The sequence below is a fragment of the Didymella exigua genome (genome assembly GCF_010094145.1).
Source record: "Didymella exigua CBS 183.55 unplaced genomic scaffold M421scaffold_22, whole genome shotgun sequence".
Classification (NCBI taxonomy): domain Eukaryota; kingdom Fungi; phylum Ascomycota; class Dothideomycetes; order Pleosporales; family Didymellaceae; genus Didymella; species Didymella exigua.
In genome coordinates, this window is record NW_022984796.1 from 381,651 (window position 1) to 399,784 (window position 18,134).

An 18,134-nucleotide genomic window follows, 5' to 3' on the forward strand; every position below is an offset into this window, starting at 1 on the left:
GGCCGCCGCCACACTAGCGGGACGGAATGGAGGGCAGCTTGACCTTGTTCGCATCAACAGCTGTGACGCTTCTGTTGTTGTTCACCAATTGCCCATCATGGACGGCATCTTCGCTCCGTTCGGTGTCCGTCTCGAAGCCAGCAATACTCTCATTCAAGCTGCCTTCTCTGCCTTTCTCCTGGTTGGTATTGTAACTTTTGCTGCACCAATCATCAGCACCATCCGTGTTCTGTTGAGCTTGTTTGTCCTCCCTGGCAAGTCTGTATGTGCCCCTCAACACCAAAATATACTTGACACAGACTCACGTTATGAGGTAGCTCTCCGAATTCGGTCCTCGTGGCACATGGGCTCTTGTCACTGGCGCGTCTGATGGCATTGGCAAGGAGTTCGCTCTTTCCCTCGCAGCCAAGGGGTACAACCTGATCCTTGTCTCCCGCACACAGTCTAAGCTCGACTCCCTCTCCGCCGACCTCACCTCCAAGTATGGACCCAAGACAGCAGTCAAGACGTTGGCGATGGACTTTGCACAGAACAAGGACGCCGACTACGCTAAGCTGGCGAAGCTCGTGGATGGACTCGACATCTCCATTCTGGTCAACAATGTTGGTCTGAGCCATAACATTCCCGTTCCCTTCAACGAGACGCCTAAACAGGAGATGAACGACATCATTGTCATCAACTGCATGGCTACCCTGAGGGTCACCCAGCTCATCACCCCTGGTATGCAGGAGCGCAAGCGTGGTCTTGTCCTCACTATGGCTTCGTTTGGCGGATTCTTCCCCACACCTCTTCTGGCGACCTACTCCGGTAGCAAGGCCTTCTTGCAGCAGTGGTCCACTGCTCTCGGTTCTGAGCTCCAGCCGTACGGGGTCCACGTCCAGTGTGTCCAGTCTCACCTCATCACCACCGCCATGTCCAAGATCCGCAAGTCCTCCGCTCTCGTACCCAACCCTAAGCAGTTCGTAAGGGCTGTGCTTGCTAAGATTGGTCGTTCGGGCGGCGCGCAGAACGTTGCCTTCACAAGCACCCCTTACTGGAGTCACGGTCTGATGCAGTGGTTCTTGTCGAGATTCCTCGGCGAGAGGTCGCACATTGTCGTCAAGGTCAACCGCGGCATGCACATCGGCATCCGCAACCGCGCTCTGAGGAAAGCAGAGCGCGAAGCCAAGAAACAGTAAACGATGAAGCGTACCTGTCCATCATACGGGCTTGCTTAAAAGCAAACATGCATTGAACAAATTTGACGACCGAAACGGCCATGGTCGCCTACACTAAGCAATAATACTACCATCTAGCGGTCGAATCCCAAACGCCTCGCTCCCATCAAACATGTCTCAGTTGCTTCACTTCGTCACGTCCTTCAGCTCGGTCCAGTTCCACTGCATCCTCAGCCCTGGATGATCCGCCGCATCATCGTCCTCCACTGACTCTGCATCACTCTCCTCTTCCTCCACCTTCCCCACCTCTTTCTCCAACCTCATCTTGCTAACATGAATGCATCCTTCCTCCAGGAGGCCCCCGTGAAGGTACGAAGTGAGTGGGCAAGGTGCGGTGGTAGGCATTCTGAAGCTGGCTGTTGTCAGCTTGGGTGCGAAGCAAAGCGACGCAGTCAGTGGTGCAGGCGGAATACTAGTGAGACTAACATGAAGCCCGGTCCTTCGATGAGGCTGATCATAAATGTTCCTCCGGCAGCAGTAACAAGCCTTCGTAATGACATGGCGAGGCTGGTTTGCGCTTCGTGAGCTGTGATGCGGATGGTGTAGATATCGGCTGGTCGCGAGGGCATGTTTGGCACAAACATATCGTTGAATTGTTGTTGAGAGGTGTGAGATTCGCAACTGTCTTCTACGAGAATCGTGAGTCGCCAGGCTGGTGAGAGAAAGCTGGAAGCAAATCGATCCGCGCGCCTCACGCTCCGGATATACCAGCGAAGTCGGCAGCGACAAGTCGACGCAAGTCGACGCTCCACCTACTCCTGTCGTCTCAAAACGCAACACAGAGCAGACCAGGATCGCGAACGCAGCCAGAGCTTCGGGTCAGGCTGCTGTTCACTTGCACGAAATTCACACAGGCAGCGAGCCCTACATATCTCGCACCCCCATCCGTGATGGAACCCGCACCGCAGCGCCGCCATCTCACATCACACCCGCAGTATCGTGGCGCGACGTGGCGCCTGCCTTTCGGGGATAGCTTTCAGAAACGGTTGCCCTTTAGATTCTGTCTCAATCGATAGCGACCCACTTCCACCGACGAACCGGAGTTTTTGGGGTAAATCTTTCCCTCTGAGTCACGGTCGCTATGGATCAAGCGAGTTAGCCTGGGGTGCTGGTGGTTCTGCAATGGCAGTGATTGAGCCGGGCGCGGAGTGGAGTGCAGATAGCATGGCTGGGTGCAGATGGAGATGCGCGGCGATTCGTTTCGAGTCCAAGGGCAGAAAAAAAGCAAGGCGAGACGAGACCCATCACTCTGGCGACGGAGCAATACGGGGGCTGTGCGTTGCGCTGTGTACCTGAGCAGCACATCACTTGCTGCACTGTCGTTGGGTTATGTTGTGCGCCCGTGACTGAAGGATCGGAAGTGCAGCCGTTGTGCTACGTCTGCAGGGGCGCTGCGGTACCGCGGGCATGGATTGATGTGACACGCCGTGCGAGAGAAGCTCCGTGGCGAGGGGGAAAGTATTTGTACGATGACATCAGGAATAAATGAATACGGACTCCGTATTCGAGAAGCAAGGGCAGCAGATGGTACTACTACGCAGACAAGGGTGTCGTTATTGCAACCATGCCGAGGTCATGGTGTGGAGTTGCCAATGGGAGAGCGATGGGAGGGTGGTTACAATATGCTTTCATTGCTAGAACTGTAGTTGTGTTGTAGACGCAAGCGGCGCGAGGCGCTATGCGTACCGTCATCTATGCAAGCCTGAATGCGAGTCTTAGCCAACACCGCATGTGAAGTCCAACGAGCGAGTGCGCCAACGAAGCTAGATCCCGGCGGCGACGGACATCTAGTGCATGTCTAGGTCCTCCATCGACAGCGTTTCTTGCGAATCAATCGTATACTGCGTGTTGTCGGAGGACACGGAGAGGCTGCGGCTGCGGCTGCGGCTGCGGCTCGGGCTGCACCGGGGACTCCTCTCCACGGGACTGTCGACGGGAGGCAGGGAAGTGTTCTACAATTCGGTCTTCTGGACCTCGGCGACATGTTCCCAGAGCTCTACGGCGCGTTCGGCTTTCAGCTGTGCAATTGTCAGCAATCACTCTGGTCGTGTCGCGGTTGGACTCGTCGTACCTTGAGAAGATGCATCTCCAGGGTGCCCTCGGCGTTTGGCGAGTTGAACAGCAGCCGGCCGTCCTTGGGCTTAGCACCGTCAGAGTCCTGGCCGAAGACCATTGTCTTTGTCACGGCGGCGTTGAGGATGAGGCGGTGTGTGCCGTCGGCGCGGAGGACGAAGCGTGCTTTCTTGGGCGACTCCTTGGTCACGTTGAGCTTGATGTTACCAACGCCGCGTTCCTTCCAGGCCCGCTCTTTGCCTTCGCCGTCCATTGTGTACAGCTTTGCGCGACCGATCCATGCCGAGTCCTCGTGTTCTTCGCCGGTCTCTTTGGCTGGAGGGGTGTCAGTGAGGGCAGTCATGTTGGTGTGATGTGACTTACGAGCTGCGCTGGACACGGGCTGACTTGCTCGTCGTCCTTCGTCTGTATCTTTCTCGGGGTCGTCATCGCCGTCTTCCCCGTCATCGGACCCATCGTCCTCTTCCTTGTCACCAGGAGCGCCAAATGCTCGCTCAGGCTTCGAGCTGAGCCCTGTGATGCCCGGTGCGCCAGGTGTTGCGAACGAGCTGGTGCCGAGAGGCTTCGAGGCAAAAGAGCTGCCAAAGCCACCGCTCGATGCGCTGCCAAATGCGCTTGCACCGCCAAAGCTTGACTTTGCAGCTCCCAGGGATCCAAATCCACTTCCCGAGGGTGTTGCCGGTGTCGAAGATGTAGATGCAGGGGAGGCGAAGGAGCTGAGCTTAGGAGCGCCGCCGAATGGGGACCCTGTCTTCGCAGCAGCACCAAAGCTTCCGAATGGTGATCCGCTAGAGCTTGCTACGCTGCCAAATCCTGAAGCCTTGAACTTGTCGTTTGAAGTCTGGGGCATGGACTCTGTCTTGTCTGTCTTGTCCGACTTGGGCGCAGCGCGTTTGGCGGCCATGGCGGCGAAGGGCGATGCTGCAGATGTATTGGCGAAACCGCTCCCAGCTGGTATCGATGTCGCCGGCCTGGCCTCCTCTTTGTCCCGTGCTCGTTTGGACTCGCGCTCGTCGCCTTCCTTTGTTGCTGCTTGGCCGTTGGTAGGGGCATCCTTTGTGCAGTCCTCGGCAGCCTCAGAAGCGTCAGTCTCGTCGCGTGGACGCTTGTTCTTTGGACTCGTGCCGGCACGTGCCTCTGTGTCTGTGGTCTTTGCGGCGGCTTTGTTGGGAGAAGCCATCTCAGCGTCGGTCTCTTCGATTCTGGACACGGGGGCGGTCGCAGGCTTGGGCAGGGCTCCGTCCTCGAGGTCGGTCGGCATGTCCCTGGAGCGCTTGCGTGCATGTCTGGTAGGCTTCTCTGGGCCCTTCTCCAGCCTCTCCTGCTTCTTGTCCGGCTGCTTGCCGCCCTCGTTGTCGTCGTCGATGTCTTCCCGGCTGCGCTTTCTCCGTAACCGCCCACGCTCGCTGTCTGATCCGGACGCGCTGCGGCTTCCTGGCTTCAGGGTCCCGTTCGCAGCGCCGCTGGTCCGCCCCAACACCGATATCGGGTTCGCTGTTGCATCTATGCTTGTCTTCTGAAATTTCTCCCGGACCGGTCTGCCCTCGCTGTCGGTGCTCTTATCGCTGCGTGCTGGCGAGACAGCAGCCTCGGCAGCGCTGGGCGCCGGTTCTTGCTGCTCCGACGAGCTCATTGCAGCTGTTCTGTGTGTTCGCGTGGCTGGGTGTGGAGGCTGTTGCAGTCGCGTGGCTGGGTGTGGAGGATGTTGCAGTATGCGCTGGTGACGGGTCGAGGAAGCGTGGCGTTGCTGAGCGAGTGCTCCTTTGACTCCCGGGGGCGAGTGGGTCCGACTACAATGGTATTGTTTGTCGCTGTGAAGGGCGCGTTGTTGCGAATGCAAGCGGCGGGCGTGCTGCGGCGAGGCTTGGGGACGGACGGTATGGTATGCAAAGGGCTGCGGTCTTTCACACCGTAATCCAAGGAAGGCGTATGGCTGCTGGTCGTGCGAACTGCGGGCGGGTGCACGGCAAATTCTGGCGCGGTATGCGATGGTGGGCTCGAGCGTGGTGAAGATCCGTAGCCGCGGTGGGTTCGTTCGGTCAGTACGGTCAATACGGTCAATGCGCCTTTGACTATGCACTCAGACGGGCAGGCCGAGGCGCTCGCTATGGAACATGCAATTACACAATCCGAGCAGACACGCGTGAATAGGGGCGGGCACAGGTGGAAGCGCGTTGCGGGCGGTGACTGGACGGAAAAGCGCAGAATGCTGGCGCTTGGCTGTGTGTTGTCATGGAGTTCGAGGTCCGTTTGGTGGGGTTCTAGACTTTGGCACATCTCGCGCGGCTCACCGTCCGCCGTCTTCACTCATTGATCTTGAAGGCGCATCGTGAAGGAAATTGGCTAAAGTTGGCCAATCGATTTTGAAAAAAAAAAAAAAACGAAAGAAACTCCCTTGTCTCAGTCGAGACATGCTGTTCGTGACACCTCCCAAACGCCCGGTACCTAGGTATAGTACAGCATGCTTCACGCATGCACCCAGCTTAGCTGATGAAGCAAATGCAGCCCAGCGCAATGTAGAAAACAAACAGAGGATATACAGCAATCCCAACACGGTTCCGCACCACGCCCGAGCCGCCCATGATGCTGACTCCTGCCGCTAATGACCATGCAATGAGCGCCAGATAGACGGGTATTCTGACAATCATGGGTATGCCGACCGCGCTGAGCAGCGAGGCGATGACGAGCGGGAACAGCGTGTAGCCGATGATGGAGACGGACTGGAAGAAGGCACTAGGGGCGTGTTAGCAAGCTGGCCGTGGCCGAGTCAGAGCGTGTCCAACGCACATGTTGCCTCCCAGAAGCTTGATCTGCAGCGTCACGACGGCCTCGCCGATCCAGACCATGGCAAAGATGCCCGAGAAGACAAGATCTCGCTGGTCGGCCTTTGCCCCGCGCGAGAGGAACAGGCTGAGCAGCAGGCAGAAGATGAGCGGCCCCCAGAGGTCCCAGTCGCGCAGACCTTCGCTCATGCCGCCCTGCAGCAGCACGTCCGCGTCGGGCCATCTGCCTGCCAGGCCTCTAATGCCTCCGCCGATGCCGTCGGCCTCCCCGCGCTCGGCGGCTGCGATGCCGCCGCCCTGCTGCATCATGCCGCCGAGCAGGTACTTGGGGTACAGCACCTGCTTGAGCTTCTCCCAAATGGCCACGAGGTCGCGCGACAGCGTCTCCCACACCGTCTCGTCGATGGTGTTGGTCGGCGCGCGGCGGTCCTCGCCCGGGATGCTCGACGTCAGGTACGACTGCGTGTTGGCACCGCCCGACGCGATCCTGCCCGTCAGCGGCGCGCGGTCCGAGGCCCCCTGGAGCGGGTCATCGAGGTCGTCGAGCGTCGCTGCGAGTCGTTAGCCTGGTGTTGCAGCGCATCGTGCATGTCCGTGGATCCCATCGGCACCCGTGACGCACCATCGTCGGGGTCAATCAGGTCACGCTCCACCGCGTCGTTATCGTAGACAGCGCTGGACGTGGACGCGCTCGGCATCATTGCCGCCATGTCGAAAACCCTGCGAGAACGGGAGGCGGGATAATTCCTCAATGGGCGCGTGGTTAGCTCGAATGTTGTTGTTGACGATGCGCTTGTATCAAAATGATGCCACCTGGAGCTCTGTCTGCGGCCGCGCTGCCTTTCCGACCCAAGAACAGTATCGTCTCCGCTTGCAGGGATGCTTGGTCGCCCCTAGCGTGTGAAGGGCACCAGACGTTGCACTTCACTCCTATGCCCGGACCATGTTACCGCCTGGCGCCCGTCTCCGCGTTATCTGTCGGCGGTATATATTGTGTTTTCCGCCTCCCGCCTTGAGCGCAGTTCCATCGTTGTTCGTCGCCCATCATGACTGACCCCGTGCTCAACGACATCTCCCACAGGCGCTTCAACCTCCTGCGAGGAAGCTGGATCCTGGTTTCGCCGCACCGCACAAAGCGCCCATGGCAGTGAGCATAATCTCGTGCTTATGCTCGAGACTGTTACTGATCCTTTTCCAGAGGTGCGCAAGAGGAACCGTCCAAGGTCACGCTCCCAGAGTACGACCCCAAGGTGTGTGCTCGCCCCACCAAGCAATCACATTGACGCTTGTGTTGACGTCGTCAGTGCTATCTGTGCCCTAGCAACACACGAGCAAATGGCGAGAACAACCCAACGTTTACAAACACTTTTGTGTTTGTGAATGACTTCAGCGCTGTCAAGGAAGAGCAGGAAGACTACCACCCAGGATCCAACAGCAAATCACTAGCTTCGCGACTGCTCCGTGCCGAGGCCGTCACGGGAAAATGCTATGTCATCTGTTTCTCGCCCAACCACAGCCTCACCCTCGCAGACATGAACCCTGCTGAGATACTCCCCATAATCGACACCTGGACCAACATCTACACATTACATCTGGATCCGAAGTCACCACTTGCCAAGCTTGCCGCGACACGGTCCATTCCCGAGCTCGAGCAAGGTCAACTTGAGAGGCCAAATGCACAGTACCGCTACATGCAGATCTTCGAGAACAAGGGTCAAGCGATGGGTTGCTCGAATCCCCACCCTCACGGCCAAGTTTGGGCCACCACATCACTTCCTGAGGAGCCGGCGCTGGAACTCCAGCAGATGATCAAATACCGCCAAGAGCAGAACGGTTCGCACCTACTTAGTGACTACGCAGCGTTGGAGTCTGAGCAAAAGGTTCGCACTGTCTTTGAGAACGAGGGCTTCTGGGCCGGTGTGCCGTACTGGGGCGTCTGGCCGTTCGAGATCCTTTTGACTAGCAAGCAACACAAGAGGTCGCTGGTCGACTTCAGCAAAGAGGAGCGTGCACAGCTCGCAGAGGCTATATCGGAGATTACTCGCCGATATGACAACCTCTTCGAGACACAATTCCCGTACAGTACGTTCCATCATCGACTTTCTAGCTTGATCACGTGACTAACGTAACTCCAGGCATGGGCATTCATCAAGCGCCTCTGGAAGGTACTGCTGATGAGATCGAATGCAGCCACTTCCACATTCACTTCTACCCCCCTCTTCTCCGTAGCGCGACCGTCCGCAAGTTTCAGGTCGGTTACGAGATGCTGGCCGAACCTCAGCGTGACATTACGCCTGAGCAGGCCGCAGATCGTCTGAGGGGTTGCGACGGTCCACTGTACCGCAAGACCTTTGCAGAGAAGCCATATACGAACGGTGTCAATGGCGTCAATGGCGTCAATGGTGTCAATGGTGTCAATGGCGTCAACGGAGTCAATGGTCACCACTAAGCTTTAACTTGGCTTGCCATCTGCCGTAGTTCGTCGGGGAGGGGCGTTTGGAGTACAATAGGCGACAACGGAATGTTGTCCAAATGCGTAGACTTTTGATGCATGTCAGGAATCCGAGTTCATATCTGCTCGCAGTACAGGACGGAAGCATTACCATACCATTACACGGAGTGTGTACCGGCGTCAAGAGGCATAGATCTTCTGATATTAAATCAAATACACCAATCTTCAATCTCCACCCAGCGAACGAGAACCTTGCTGCCGCGATCACTCAATTCGGCAGCGTCCAACAAGACACGCTCAATGCTCAGCAGCTTCATCGTTATACATGCTCTCCGTTTACTAGGCCATTTGAGGAAAGGTCGACGTCACTGGACATGCGCTCCATCCACGCGCCCCACCAACAGGCCGCTTAACCTGTTCTCGAACCCCGCGCCATCGTCCCTCACCAAACACAACAAACCAACAACGTACAGACCTCCAACCACGCATCACCAGCTTCGATTCTCTAACAAGAACTACCAGACACATCAGTATGCCTTCCGCAAAGTACACCGAGACCTACCAGAAGGTCAGCAAGATGGGCGAGAAGCTCAAGGCCGCCGGCAAGCAGGGTCCTAGCAACGACGAGCAGCTCAACGTACGTTCTTTGCCACCATCTAGCTTCAAAATACGCACGGGGGGTCTTGGAAGGCAACACGAAGCTTTGCTAATATTTATACGCAGCTGTACGCCTACGCAAAGGTTGCCGAGGGCAAGGACTTCAGCAAGGCCGAGAAGCCTGGCATGTTCAACCTCGCTGTACGTCTCTCCTAGCATCTCCCTTCGGACATCACGAAGTCGAGCCAAAGTCCCGGCGGATCTCTGCTCCCGCCGAATCTCGATTCCGTCATGCACACTTGGAAAACTTGATCTGGGATCACCGCTGACACAATACAGGGCAAGGCCAAGTACAACAAGTGGCAAGAGGCTGTCAACGCTGGCCTGAGCCAGAAGGACGCCGAGGACAAGTACATCGAGCTCGGCGAGCAGCTGCTCCAGAAGCACGACAACTAGACGACTCGACCGCGATGCATCAGAGCCGGCAAGGGGAATGTCGAATATACCATAAGCTAGCATATGAAGGAATGAAATACACGGCCGATATCGAGCAACACACTTTTCGCGTCTGTGTCTTGGCAGTGCGTACATAAATGTTCGAGAAAGCTGCAGGCTGACTCTTCCGCACACATCTTGGTTTGACATTCTCGAAACCTGCTCACAGTGTGTGCTATGCTGCCGAAGTTGCCTCGAAAAGATTCCGCCAGCTCAACTTACGTGTTTGCGCGTTTCTCTCGGCGCAGGAAGCTGGTGTAAATACCAAGACATGCTCTTGGCCCTTCCTCCGCATCACTGCAAGCGACTTTCTGCTCCAAAACAAGAACCTGTCCCCGGAATGTTCGAAATTCCCTTTCTTCAGCTTCATGGCTGACGTGTCTCTCTTCTCCCAGGTTTGTGGACGGGATCCTCTATGCCTCTCTGCGGCTGCGACAACCAGTGGCAAAGCTCCACCGTGCTGTTCTTTTGTCGCTGCCACGCCACTTTGCTTGCGACTATATCGAAAAGACTATAATCGACTGCTACTGAGGTTGTCGCTGAAGCAAGGACTGAACAATGCTATGTTTCTGTGGCTCTGCTCGTTCCCAGCATGTAAAATAGAACACCACACGATACGATGTCTTTCTGTGTGCTCTCTGCGGGAAGTGCACGAGGAACGAAATTCGCTGTTGTTCGTATGCGGTTAATTCGTTGACGTCTCTTAGGTCGTCGGAATCCAGACAGGTGTCAACTTATGTTTGCAACAAAGGCTACATAAAGTACGCCTCTCGTCTTAAACCCCTCCTCGTCGCACATCCCTTTCGAGATGATCGAAAACCCAAAGCTCCATGCATGTCTGCGGCTTCTGCTTCCAAAACCTAAAGCGCGGTGGAAAATTACATGTGACCTTTTTGGTTCTGCCCGTGAAAAAAGCAGACTCGTGTGCTCCAAGTCAAAAATCCACACAGGCATAAATCCTGGTCCTTTCCGCCACTGTTATAAATTCACCGCTAGACTACTAAAAGCTGTTCGTCTTCTATAGACGCATATGTTTCCGCGTGTCGAAAATTTCTTACAATCCTGGCTGTTCCTGGGCGTTTCTGCATATAATCTCAAAGATCTACACTCAGAAGGTCGTATGTGGGATATCAGCCAGGAGTGTGAGATCCCGTTAGTCATGTATCTGCTGAAGACGGTTTTCGTGCTCCCTCTTCCCTATTCGAAACTTTCGTCCCCATGTCGAGTATCTTCTGCAGTCTGCCTTGGAAAACATCCAGCTGGATCTGTGTCTTCAAGACTGCTTTTTCCGCGTTCCTGTCCATAGCAAAGAGCTCATTTGACGCTGAGCGATCTTCCCGCGGTCTTTTAGCATGGTAGCGGATGTTCTGCTGCCCCTTTGCACGTCCTACTTATCGTTTGTCAAAATTGAGATTAGGCACAGATGTGCTTCCCCAACAAAGATAATATGAGGACTGGCAGTAATCCATCAGTCGCTGATTGATACTCCCTTCTCTCAAAATGGAACCTCGACACTCAGCAATCGTAACTGGACATGACTGTGACCCCAACTTCTTTCGCGTGAGAGCAGTCCTGTGTTGCATGTCTCGGAGAACCCACACAAGGGCATAGGGGCTCTGGTCTTTCCAAATCGTAGGTGGCCCCGTGAGGGCTCTTGTCAGGCGGGTCTGAATGTATTCAGGTCGACCGAGTCTCGGCGCAGATATCATTCTCCATGCTCAATCTTTTTGTTGCAAGCAGAGAGCAGCACATAAAAACAAGAGGGGAATCAGTGAGCAGAGGTACCTGTCGATCTCAACTCCGTCTTATATCCCATTGCTCCATGCGAAGGACATCAGATCTCATGGCAAACACGATATGGCAGAAATTTACAGCGACTCAGCCCAAATGAACTGGCGGGCTCACTCGCTGTTCGAGTCGTGAACGTTAAGTGTGTCCACAATGCTAGGCAAGGTGTTGTCCTTAGTGATGTGCAAGAGCCGCATTAAAGGCGAATTGGTCTCCACCTCGTGCTGGAAACCTTAGAAGTCCTGCGGAGAACTAATCAAGCCGCGAAAACATTCCGCGCTGGGCGCTTCTCAGATACTGATGAAGCCATTGTGTACAAGGATTGTGTGTATCGTGTTTCACTGCCAACCACAGATTGTAGGTATCCACGCTGTCTGCTGTATAATAGAGCCGTTGATACTGAAGCTTCATAAAACCGGGAAGCCTTGGTTTGGAAAGGTGTTTAGTTTGATTAGGTTCAGAAACTCAAAGCGCGCAATGCCCCACACGTATAGTGCACTTCACAGCACTTCGTCAAAACCCCGGTTCTGGACGTTCTATTGAAGTGGATTCGGACGCTGATAATTGGAATAGATTTCAACTATCATGACAGGAACATGCGGGGTTTGCTTCCTTGACCAGGAGATGGTCGATCGTCAGCGGATTGTGTCAATCGTATTTGATGAGTCGCAACGGCGCATGGAGCACTATCCTGGGTCTTCTTTACTCTCAAGGGTGATGGTTCTAGCATACGTCTAGATGGTCTAGAGTATTGGTTGCCCGGCCGTCGACATTGTGGGAACTCGGAGATGGAAGCCGCTAGGTACGACCGCTGTTGAAGCACCGGGCGACGCGCGAAACCCGTTTCAAGTGCACACAGCAACCAGTTCAACCGAATTTCTCGTCTTAATGTTGCGCACGTTTGCCGATGTTGTGAGGAGGGCCAGACGCGTAGGCAAATGTGAATTTGGGACCGCGTCGCTAGCGTTCGGTGGCCCACCTCAAATACGTCACCTTTATCCACGATGTCTTCTCCCCTCAAACCAACATCTAGTAGCCTCCTTTAGATCTCGGCAAGCAATGGCCGGCCGGTGTTTCTGGTGCTGTCCTACATTTGGAGATGCGGAATAGGCCTCGACTCTACGATCCAGGTCCTCGCCTGTTGTTGCGATGCATTGATTGTTAAATCACTACAGGGAAGTATCATCGTCATATGTGCCTTAGCACCAAACGGTTTCTCGATTCAAGACTCTTACGATAATAAACAATTTCTCAAAGATGGATTGCGGTACTGCTGGTCGCCGTGTGGCACACAATTTTTGAGACCCGTGGTGCGTTGCAAGGCGCGAGTTCAAGCAGGGCAGCTCTCAGGCGGCATAGTCTTACAGGAAGCCAGAAGGATCCGCCTACTCCAACGTGCTATGCGAGGTTGCCTTCGTTGAGAAGAGATCCTCCGATTGCTCACCACTCAAAATGGATTCCTTGTATCCGGTAGGTTCGCGATATTGGACAGTGATTGCGGGGTGCATAATTTAGTGCCACAACGAAGTCAACACAACCACGAACCATAAATATATTGTTGCAGGCTCATATAGCTTTCCAGATAGAGGCCTATCAGATGAGCTACATAATCCGCTCAATCTCGCCCCAAGCTCTAGCCGTCCTACCGTCTTTCTTCTGATCTTGAGTCAAACATATCGTCAACATGTACGCAGAACTCATCACCGCCGCTCTTGCAGTCGCACCCACCACTCTCTTCCCTCGTCAGGTGGGATCAACGTGCCCTACTACTATCGCTTGCCCAACCAACAACGGTTGCACTTCTACAGCCGCCAATGGTGCCGTCTTCGAGCTGAAGTGCTCAACCAACTACAACGGTCCTGTCATTGAAATCAACCAGGTCAGGTGATACGTACTGTTGCCTTTCATTATTGCTAACGGACCATAGGCAGCTTCTTTCGCTGAATGTCTCACTGCTTGCTCTCTCACCTCCGGCTGCAAAGGTCTAAACTACAAAGGCAAATTCTGCTACCTCCTCGGCAACAAACTCGGAGGTAGTCAGTCTGTGTAAGTTCTCTGGCCTTTTGCCACTGTAAATCGTGCTCACACTCCGCAGCACCAACGTTCAGGCCGCTATTGAGACCAAGACCGCCACCAAGACCTCCCCCGCCGCCGGCTCATCAACCTGTGCTGCAGGCCCTACCTGCCCATCTGGCGATGGCTGCGTATACGCAGCTAACAAGAAGAACTTCTATACTCGCTGCTCCTTTGACTTCTACGGTGGTGACATGGCGAAAGGCGTCAGCGAGCAGAAGGATCTCAAAGCATGTGTTGACAAGTGTTCTACGACAACTAGCTGTGTGGCTGTCAGCTATGGCTCTGGCACGTGCTACTTGAAATCTACTTTGAACCCTGCGATTTACAGAGCGAATGTCAATGGTATGTTCATGCTTCCATTTACAGCGACCATTAACTGACTTGATGGTAGGTGCGTACATCAAGTAAGACGCAGAAGCCGATGCTGTATGGCAAGATGTATCGTCTTCTTCGATAATATGACCTATAACCAGAAGCCGCCTGAATTATGGATAGAGGTACACAGCAATTAATAAACAGATGCTATGCGACACTGGACACTGGAGTGACCTTGCAGTTGCAACAAAAGCCATCTTTCTGATCCGTATTCTGTTCGACCGTCGAAAAAAAAACCCAGCCGAGATCATGTGTCTTAACTTTAATCGTGCGGCTGCCAAGTCACCACGGTCTTTAAGCGCTTTGTATAGTCTCGAGTACACGATCATCCTCTGATTTGAAGCACACATGCTTCGCACCTATTGTTTCTTTCGGATACCTCATGTGGTGGACTTAAAATACGGAACGAGCAGTCAATTAACATGCCAGCAACCACTCACATAAATCTGTCCACAGCACTCTGCGTTCTAGTTGCTTAAAGGGATCTTATCCTACACACATGTCTGTCGTGCCCCTCTTTACGCAAATACATCGACAGCGTGCGTCTTACTCCCATACCATTCTCAATTGGTAAAACGAAGTCCACATGTCTATTGAATAAGGGATTTGGCTTCCAACTTAAAAGTAGCTTTTCGCTCACCTACGATCTAGTGCAACTGTTCGGCATCTCAGACCTTATCCTCATCGCTTCTGCATCAATCCTTCTGCACTCTGAAACAGATCAAAATCAATCTTACCTCCTCGAATGTCTGCCCGTTCTGCACATCCCGAAACACCTTCAACGTCAAAATGTGCGCCATGACCCACGATTGAGCTCTCATCTTGTACAAGAGCAAACGCACAAGTTCACAATTCTGCACTCTACCTCTCAGTCTAAAACGCAGTCGCCATCTGTACATGTGGAGGATGCAGGCAGTGAGCGAAGATAACTTTCCAAGACTCTCACAACGACACATACCCACTCGACCCGTCATTTCAACGTCAAGGTGCCTCCTGCTGGATAAATGTTCATTGCCTTACTGCTCTCGAGACAGCGCTGAGTGCGAAGAATGCCTGCTCGTCTTGGCCCTAACACAGCTATTATGTCTGTCTGGTTGCCCTAACATCTATCTACAATAATTCCCACCAGCGGCTTGGCATGCATATATCTACATGTACACATTTAGGCATCTTATGCCTTTCTCGGAGCTAGACACACGCGAAAAGCAGTCGATATTCAAATATTTTCACCCAAGAAACAATGTCTCTCTGTCCTGTCCATTCAAAGTTCAAGTGCTATCTTGCGCCGACGCTGACACTTCTTACCCTGGAGTGGTTGACGCAAAATGCATGTCGTCCTGCAAAAAGGCCGAGTGCCCTTTCATGTCCCCAAACCAGCGACCTTATCACACTCGGAAGTTTTGGAGTGCTGCGTGCTAGCTGTATACCGTACACTACACATTACAGTGATCGACTTATTTGATCGTAGACCAGTTCTTATCAAGGGATTCATGGATATCATTAGGATCATTCTCGTCCAGCCAATACCTGCATCCAACGCCGCGCTAAAAACAACATCAGGGACTGCTCAGACTCTGCAACCTTCTCTTCCGTTTCTCCTTTTTCGGACTCGCCTGCCTCCCGAAATTCCACCGCACACTACTCCCCTCAACAATCCTTACAGGATCATCAAAATAATTCCGTCCAGGCTCAACACCCCAACCATTACTCTTCCTACCATGCCAGTAGCAAAGTCCCTTGCTGGGTCCCACGTACTTGACATGTAGCGGACAAAGGGGGCTGTTGGGCAGATGTTCGGGGACCAACCACTCGAACTTTCTCCTCTCCTCTGCCTCCTTCAGTGCCACGGCAGTCAGAGTTTCGACATCAGGTGTCTGCTCACCAAAGTGCATGCGGAACCAGCTATCCTGGCCTGGGGAACCGGGTGTCTTGCTAGGCCCGATGCCGGGAGTCTTGACAGCCAGATACCCATCGGGCCCTGTGTACAGGCCCGGGCTAGTCATCGGGCCGGTTGTGTCGTTGACAGGGCCGAAGTGGAATGCATCAGGCGGGCGACCCTCGGGTCCTTCCTCGTCGTCCTCAGTGTTACTGAGCCCCATATCAGTGTGCATACTCATGAGAACCGCGTTAGAGTCCCAGTGACCGCCGGGGGAAGAGTTGGGTTTGCGCCTGGCGTTAAAGCCATTGGATTCGAAGAAGAAGTCTGCAAGCTTGCCTTTGACCTCACCAGCTGGGTCGAACTTTGGCGAAGTTTGGACCTTATCGCACCCAGGAGGCACAAAGGCTGGCGGTACAGGCATATTGGCGAGAGATGCCGAGGGGAGAGGGGGTTTGTTGACAGGCTTATCTCGTTTCCAGGGCGTGTTCCATTCTTTAGAGGACTTCTTTTCTTTCTTCTCTCTTTCTGTGATATCTTTCTCGGGAAACCGGCTCGAGCGTTTGAAGATGTTGACAGAGGTACTTTTACGGTTGTCTCTATGGTCATCCTTCAAACGCGCCTGCTCATCAGAGCCAGAGACCTTTGATGTGTTCCATGGCCAACGACGGGTGCGTGCAATCTTCGACGTCTTCGCCAATTGAACGAGCTCTTTTTGTGTGTATACCTCTTGTTCGCTCATGCCCTCTCTGACTTCGGGTGTCCAGTGACCGTCGGGTGTGTTTCCGAAGTCAGAATCGCTGGTGCTGGGTCCTCCACTTTTGCTCCGCTTCCTTGTAGGGCGACTGATATAGCAGCGATCACGAATCTTTTGAGGTGGTCGTACGAACGCTAGCGTTGCGATTCGAGGCGTAACTGAGGGAAGTGCTGACTCAATTCCAAGCTCGACACCTGCGTCGTTGAGAATGATCATGTCCATGGCATTCACGTCTTCATCATCTTCAATTATCGGGGCAGTTCTTGCACCTGTTATCTTAGTAGCCTGAAACCAGTCTAGCTCTGCTTTGCGTATGCAAGGTGTCCTGGGGCTTCGAGGGCGCGATGGAAAGATGCTGCTTAGGATTGCGGGATTCGCTCCTTGGAGATCTTTGGGGTTGGACAAGTCGGGGAGTGCGACTGGGAGTGTGATGTCCATCTTGACCTGTCGTCGAGCTGCTAAGCTGCTGCATTTGGACTTTGAGTCTGGCGACGTAGCTTTACTGGGAGACTCACACGCCAGCGACTCTTCTACAACCAGGGAGGGTTGCTGAGGTCCCTCAACGGGACTCTTCATTTTCAAGCCGGATGGAAGCTGAAAAGGTAGATTGCGACCGTTTCTGCAGCCTTGAGTGGAACTCGCATCTTCCGGATGACCCTGTTTAGGCACTGACATTCTCTGATACGCTTTGCCAATCGAGGGTCGATGCGGCTTGATGTCAGGAATCTTCTTCGTCATGCTCCTCGCGAGCCCGCCTACAGACTTCCCAGTGTCTGACCGGGTAATACTGTCAATATCAGTACCGGATGTAGACGAGCATGTAGTAGACGGGCGGCTGAAGACAGTATCGCTCCGAACCAGGCTGGACCTGCAGATGCTGGAGTCATCATCCTCGTGAGTATTCCTGCGTACAAGCTCCTCCATCGTTGGTGGTGTGTGGTTGTCTGATCGCTGTGGCATCATGGGATTGCGACTGTGTTTTGGAGCCTCATCGTCGTACGCTGCGCGCAGCCCCCAAGCAAAGCTTCCACGCCTGCCCTCCTGACGGGGTGTGACGACATCGTTGTCGGCATGCTCCGTGCGCATGATGAAGTCAGCATGTTCCTGAAGTGTTGCATAGTGTCTCGATGATTGCGAGGCTTGTTGTTGCTGTGGTGTTATTTGGGGTTGGTGAAGATAATCTCTAGTGCTGGTGGTGTAACTGTAGGGTGTAGTCACACGCGATCCGCTCGGTGTGAGGCCGGTGCGCCTCTGCGCAATATCGATAGTAGATGAGGTATCAGCTGAAACGTCCGAGTCAGATTGCGACATCGAAGGCGGGCCAAGGGAGCATATAGCAAGCGCTCGCGTCGGTTTGCGTGCGCATGAACACAGTGATCGGCAGACTTGCCGTCGATATGATCAGAGTGCGTTCGCTGTCGATCTAGGAATAGGATATTGTAGGCGGTAGAAGCGGATGACGATCATTGTGAAGAGGGAAGCAAGGCGTTGTTGTGGTAAGAAGCAGCTCGAGGAAGCTTACGCCTTCAGCATCCCAATCGGGAAGGAGAGATAGACGAGGAGAGATTCGAGAAAGCAGCGACCACTCACGGCGCAGATAGACACATTCAACTTCCAAACAAGACTTTAGCCCCGAGCGCAACCC

General features: G+C 54.0%; 7 protein-coding genes across 7 annotated transcripts; 4 read left to right on the plus strand and 3 right to left on the minus strand.

The window, feature by feature from the left end:
• Positions 1-97: 97 nt before the first annotated feature.
• On the plus strand, positions 98-1,178 carry M421DRAFT_7081 (NAD(P)-binding protein; the record flags this gene model as incomplete). Its single annotated transcript, XM_033596736.1, has 2 exons — positions 98-262; positions 318-1,178. The coding sequence occupies 2 exons, from the start codon at positions 98-100 to the stop codon at positions 1,176-1,178; spliced, it is 1,026 nt and encodes a 341-aa protein (XP_033446728.1).
• Positions 1,179-3,169: 1,991 nt separating this feature from the next.
• Positions 3,170-4,923, minus strand: M421DRAFT_67455 (uncharacterized protein; the record flags this gene model as incomplete). The annotated part of the gene is made up of 3 exons (XM_033596403.1): positions 3,170-3,235; positions 3,289-3,605; positions 3,654-4,923. The coding sequence occupies 3 exons, from the start codon at positions 4,921-4,923 to the stop codon at positions 3,170-3,172; spliced, it is 1,653 nt and encodes a 550-aa protein (XP_033446729.1).
• Positions 4,924-5,505: 582 nt separating this feature from the next.
• Positions 5,506-6,877, minus strand: M421DRAFT_422812 (Yip1-domain-containing protein; the record flags this gene model as incomplete). The annotated part of the gene is made up of 3 exons (XM_033593287.1): positions 6,696-6,877; positions 6,078-6,624; positions 5,506-6,023 (listed from the first exon to the last, which is right to left on the minus strand). Coding segments are annotated over exons 1-3 (870 nt in total), but the record flags the coding sequence as incomplete, so codon positions are not given.
• A 107-nt stretch (positions 6,878-6,984) lies between these two features.
• M421DRAFT_422814 (galactose-1-phosphate uridylyltransferase) lies at positions 6,985-8,764 on the plus strand. The gene is made up of 4 exons (XM_033593288.1): positions 6,985-7,220; positions 7,272-7,323; positions 7,378-8,155; positions 8,209-8,764. The coding sequence occupies exons 1-4, from the start codon at positions 7,120-7,122 to the stop codon at positions 8,520-8,522; spliced, it is 1,245 nt and encodes a 414-aa protein (XP_033446731.1). The 5' UTR covers positions 6,985-7,119; the 3' UTR covers positions 8,523-8,764.
• A 293-nt stretch (positions 8,765-9,057) lies between these two features.
• Positions 9,058-9,578, plus strand: M421DRAFT_7085 (uncharacterized protein; the record flags this gene model as incomplete). Its single annotated transcript, XM_033596741.1, has 3 exons — positions 9,058-9,162; positions 9,249-9,323; positions 9,462-9,578. 3 exons carry the CDS (start codon positions 9,058-9,060, stop codon positions 9,576-9,578), a joined length of 297 nt encoding a protein of 98 aa, XP_033446732.1.
• Positions 9,579-12,836: 3,258 nt separating this feature from the next.
• Positions 12,837-14,012, plus strand: M421DRAFT_217426 (uncharacterized protein). The gene is made up of 4 exons (XM_033588281.1): positions 12,837-13,284; positions 13,333-13,451; positions 13,501-13,823; positions 13,873-14,012. Exons 1-4 carry the CDS (start codon positions 13,090-13,092, stop codon positions 13,887-13,889), a joined length of 654 nt encoding a protein of 217 aa, XP_033446733.1. The 5' UTR covers positions 12,837-13,089; the 3' UTR covers positions 13,890-14,012.
• Positions 14,013-15,329: 1,317 nt separating this feature from the next.
• M421DRAFT_217445 (uncharacterized protein) lies at positions 15,330-18,093 on the minus strand. The gene has a single exon (XM_033588282.1). The coding sequence runs from the start codon at positions 17,798-17,800 to the stop codon at positions 15,413-15,415; it is 2,388 nt and encodes a 795-aa protein (XP_033446734.1). The 5' UTR covers positions 17,801-18,093; the 3' UTR covers positions 15,330-15,412.
• Positions 18,094-18,134: the final 41 nt, after the last annotated feature.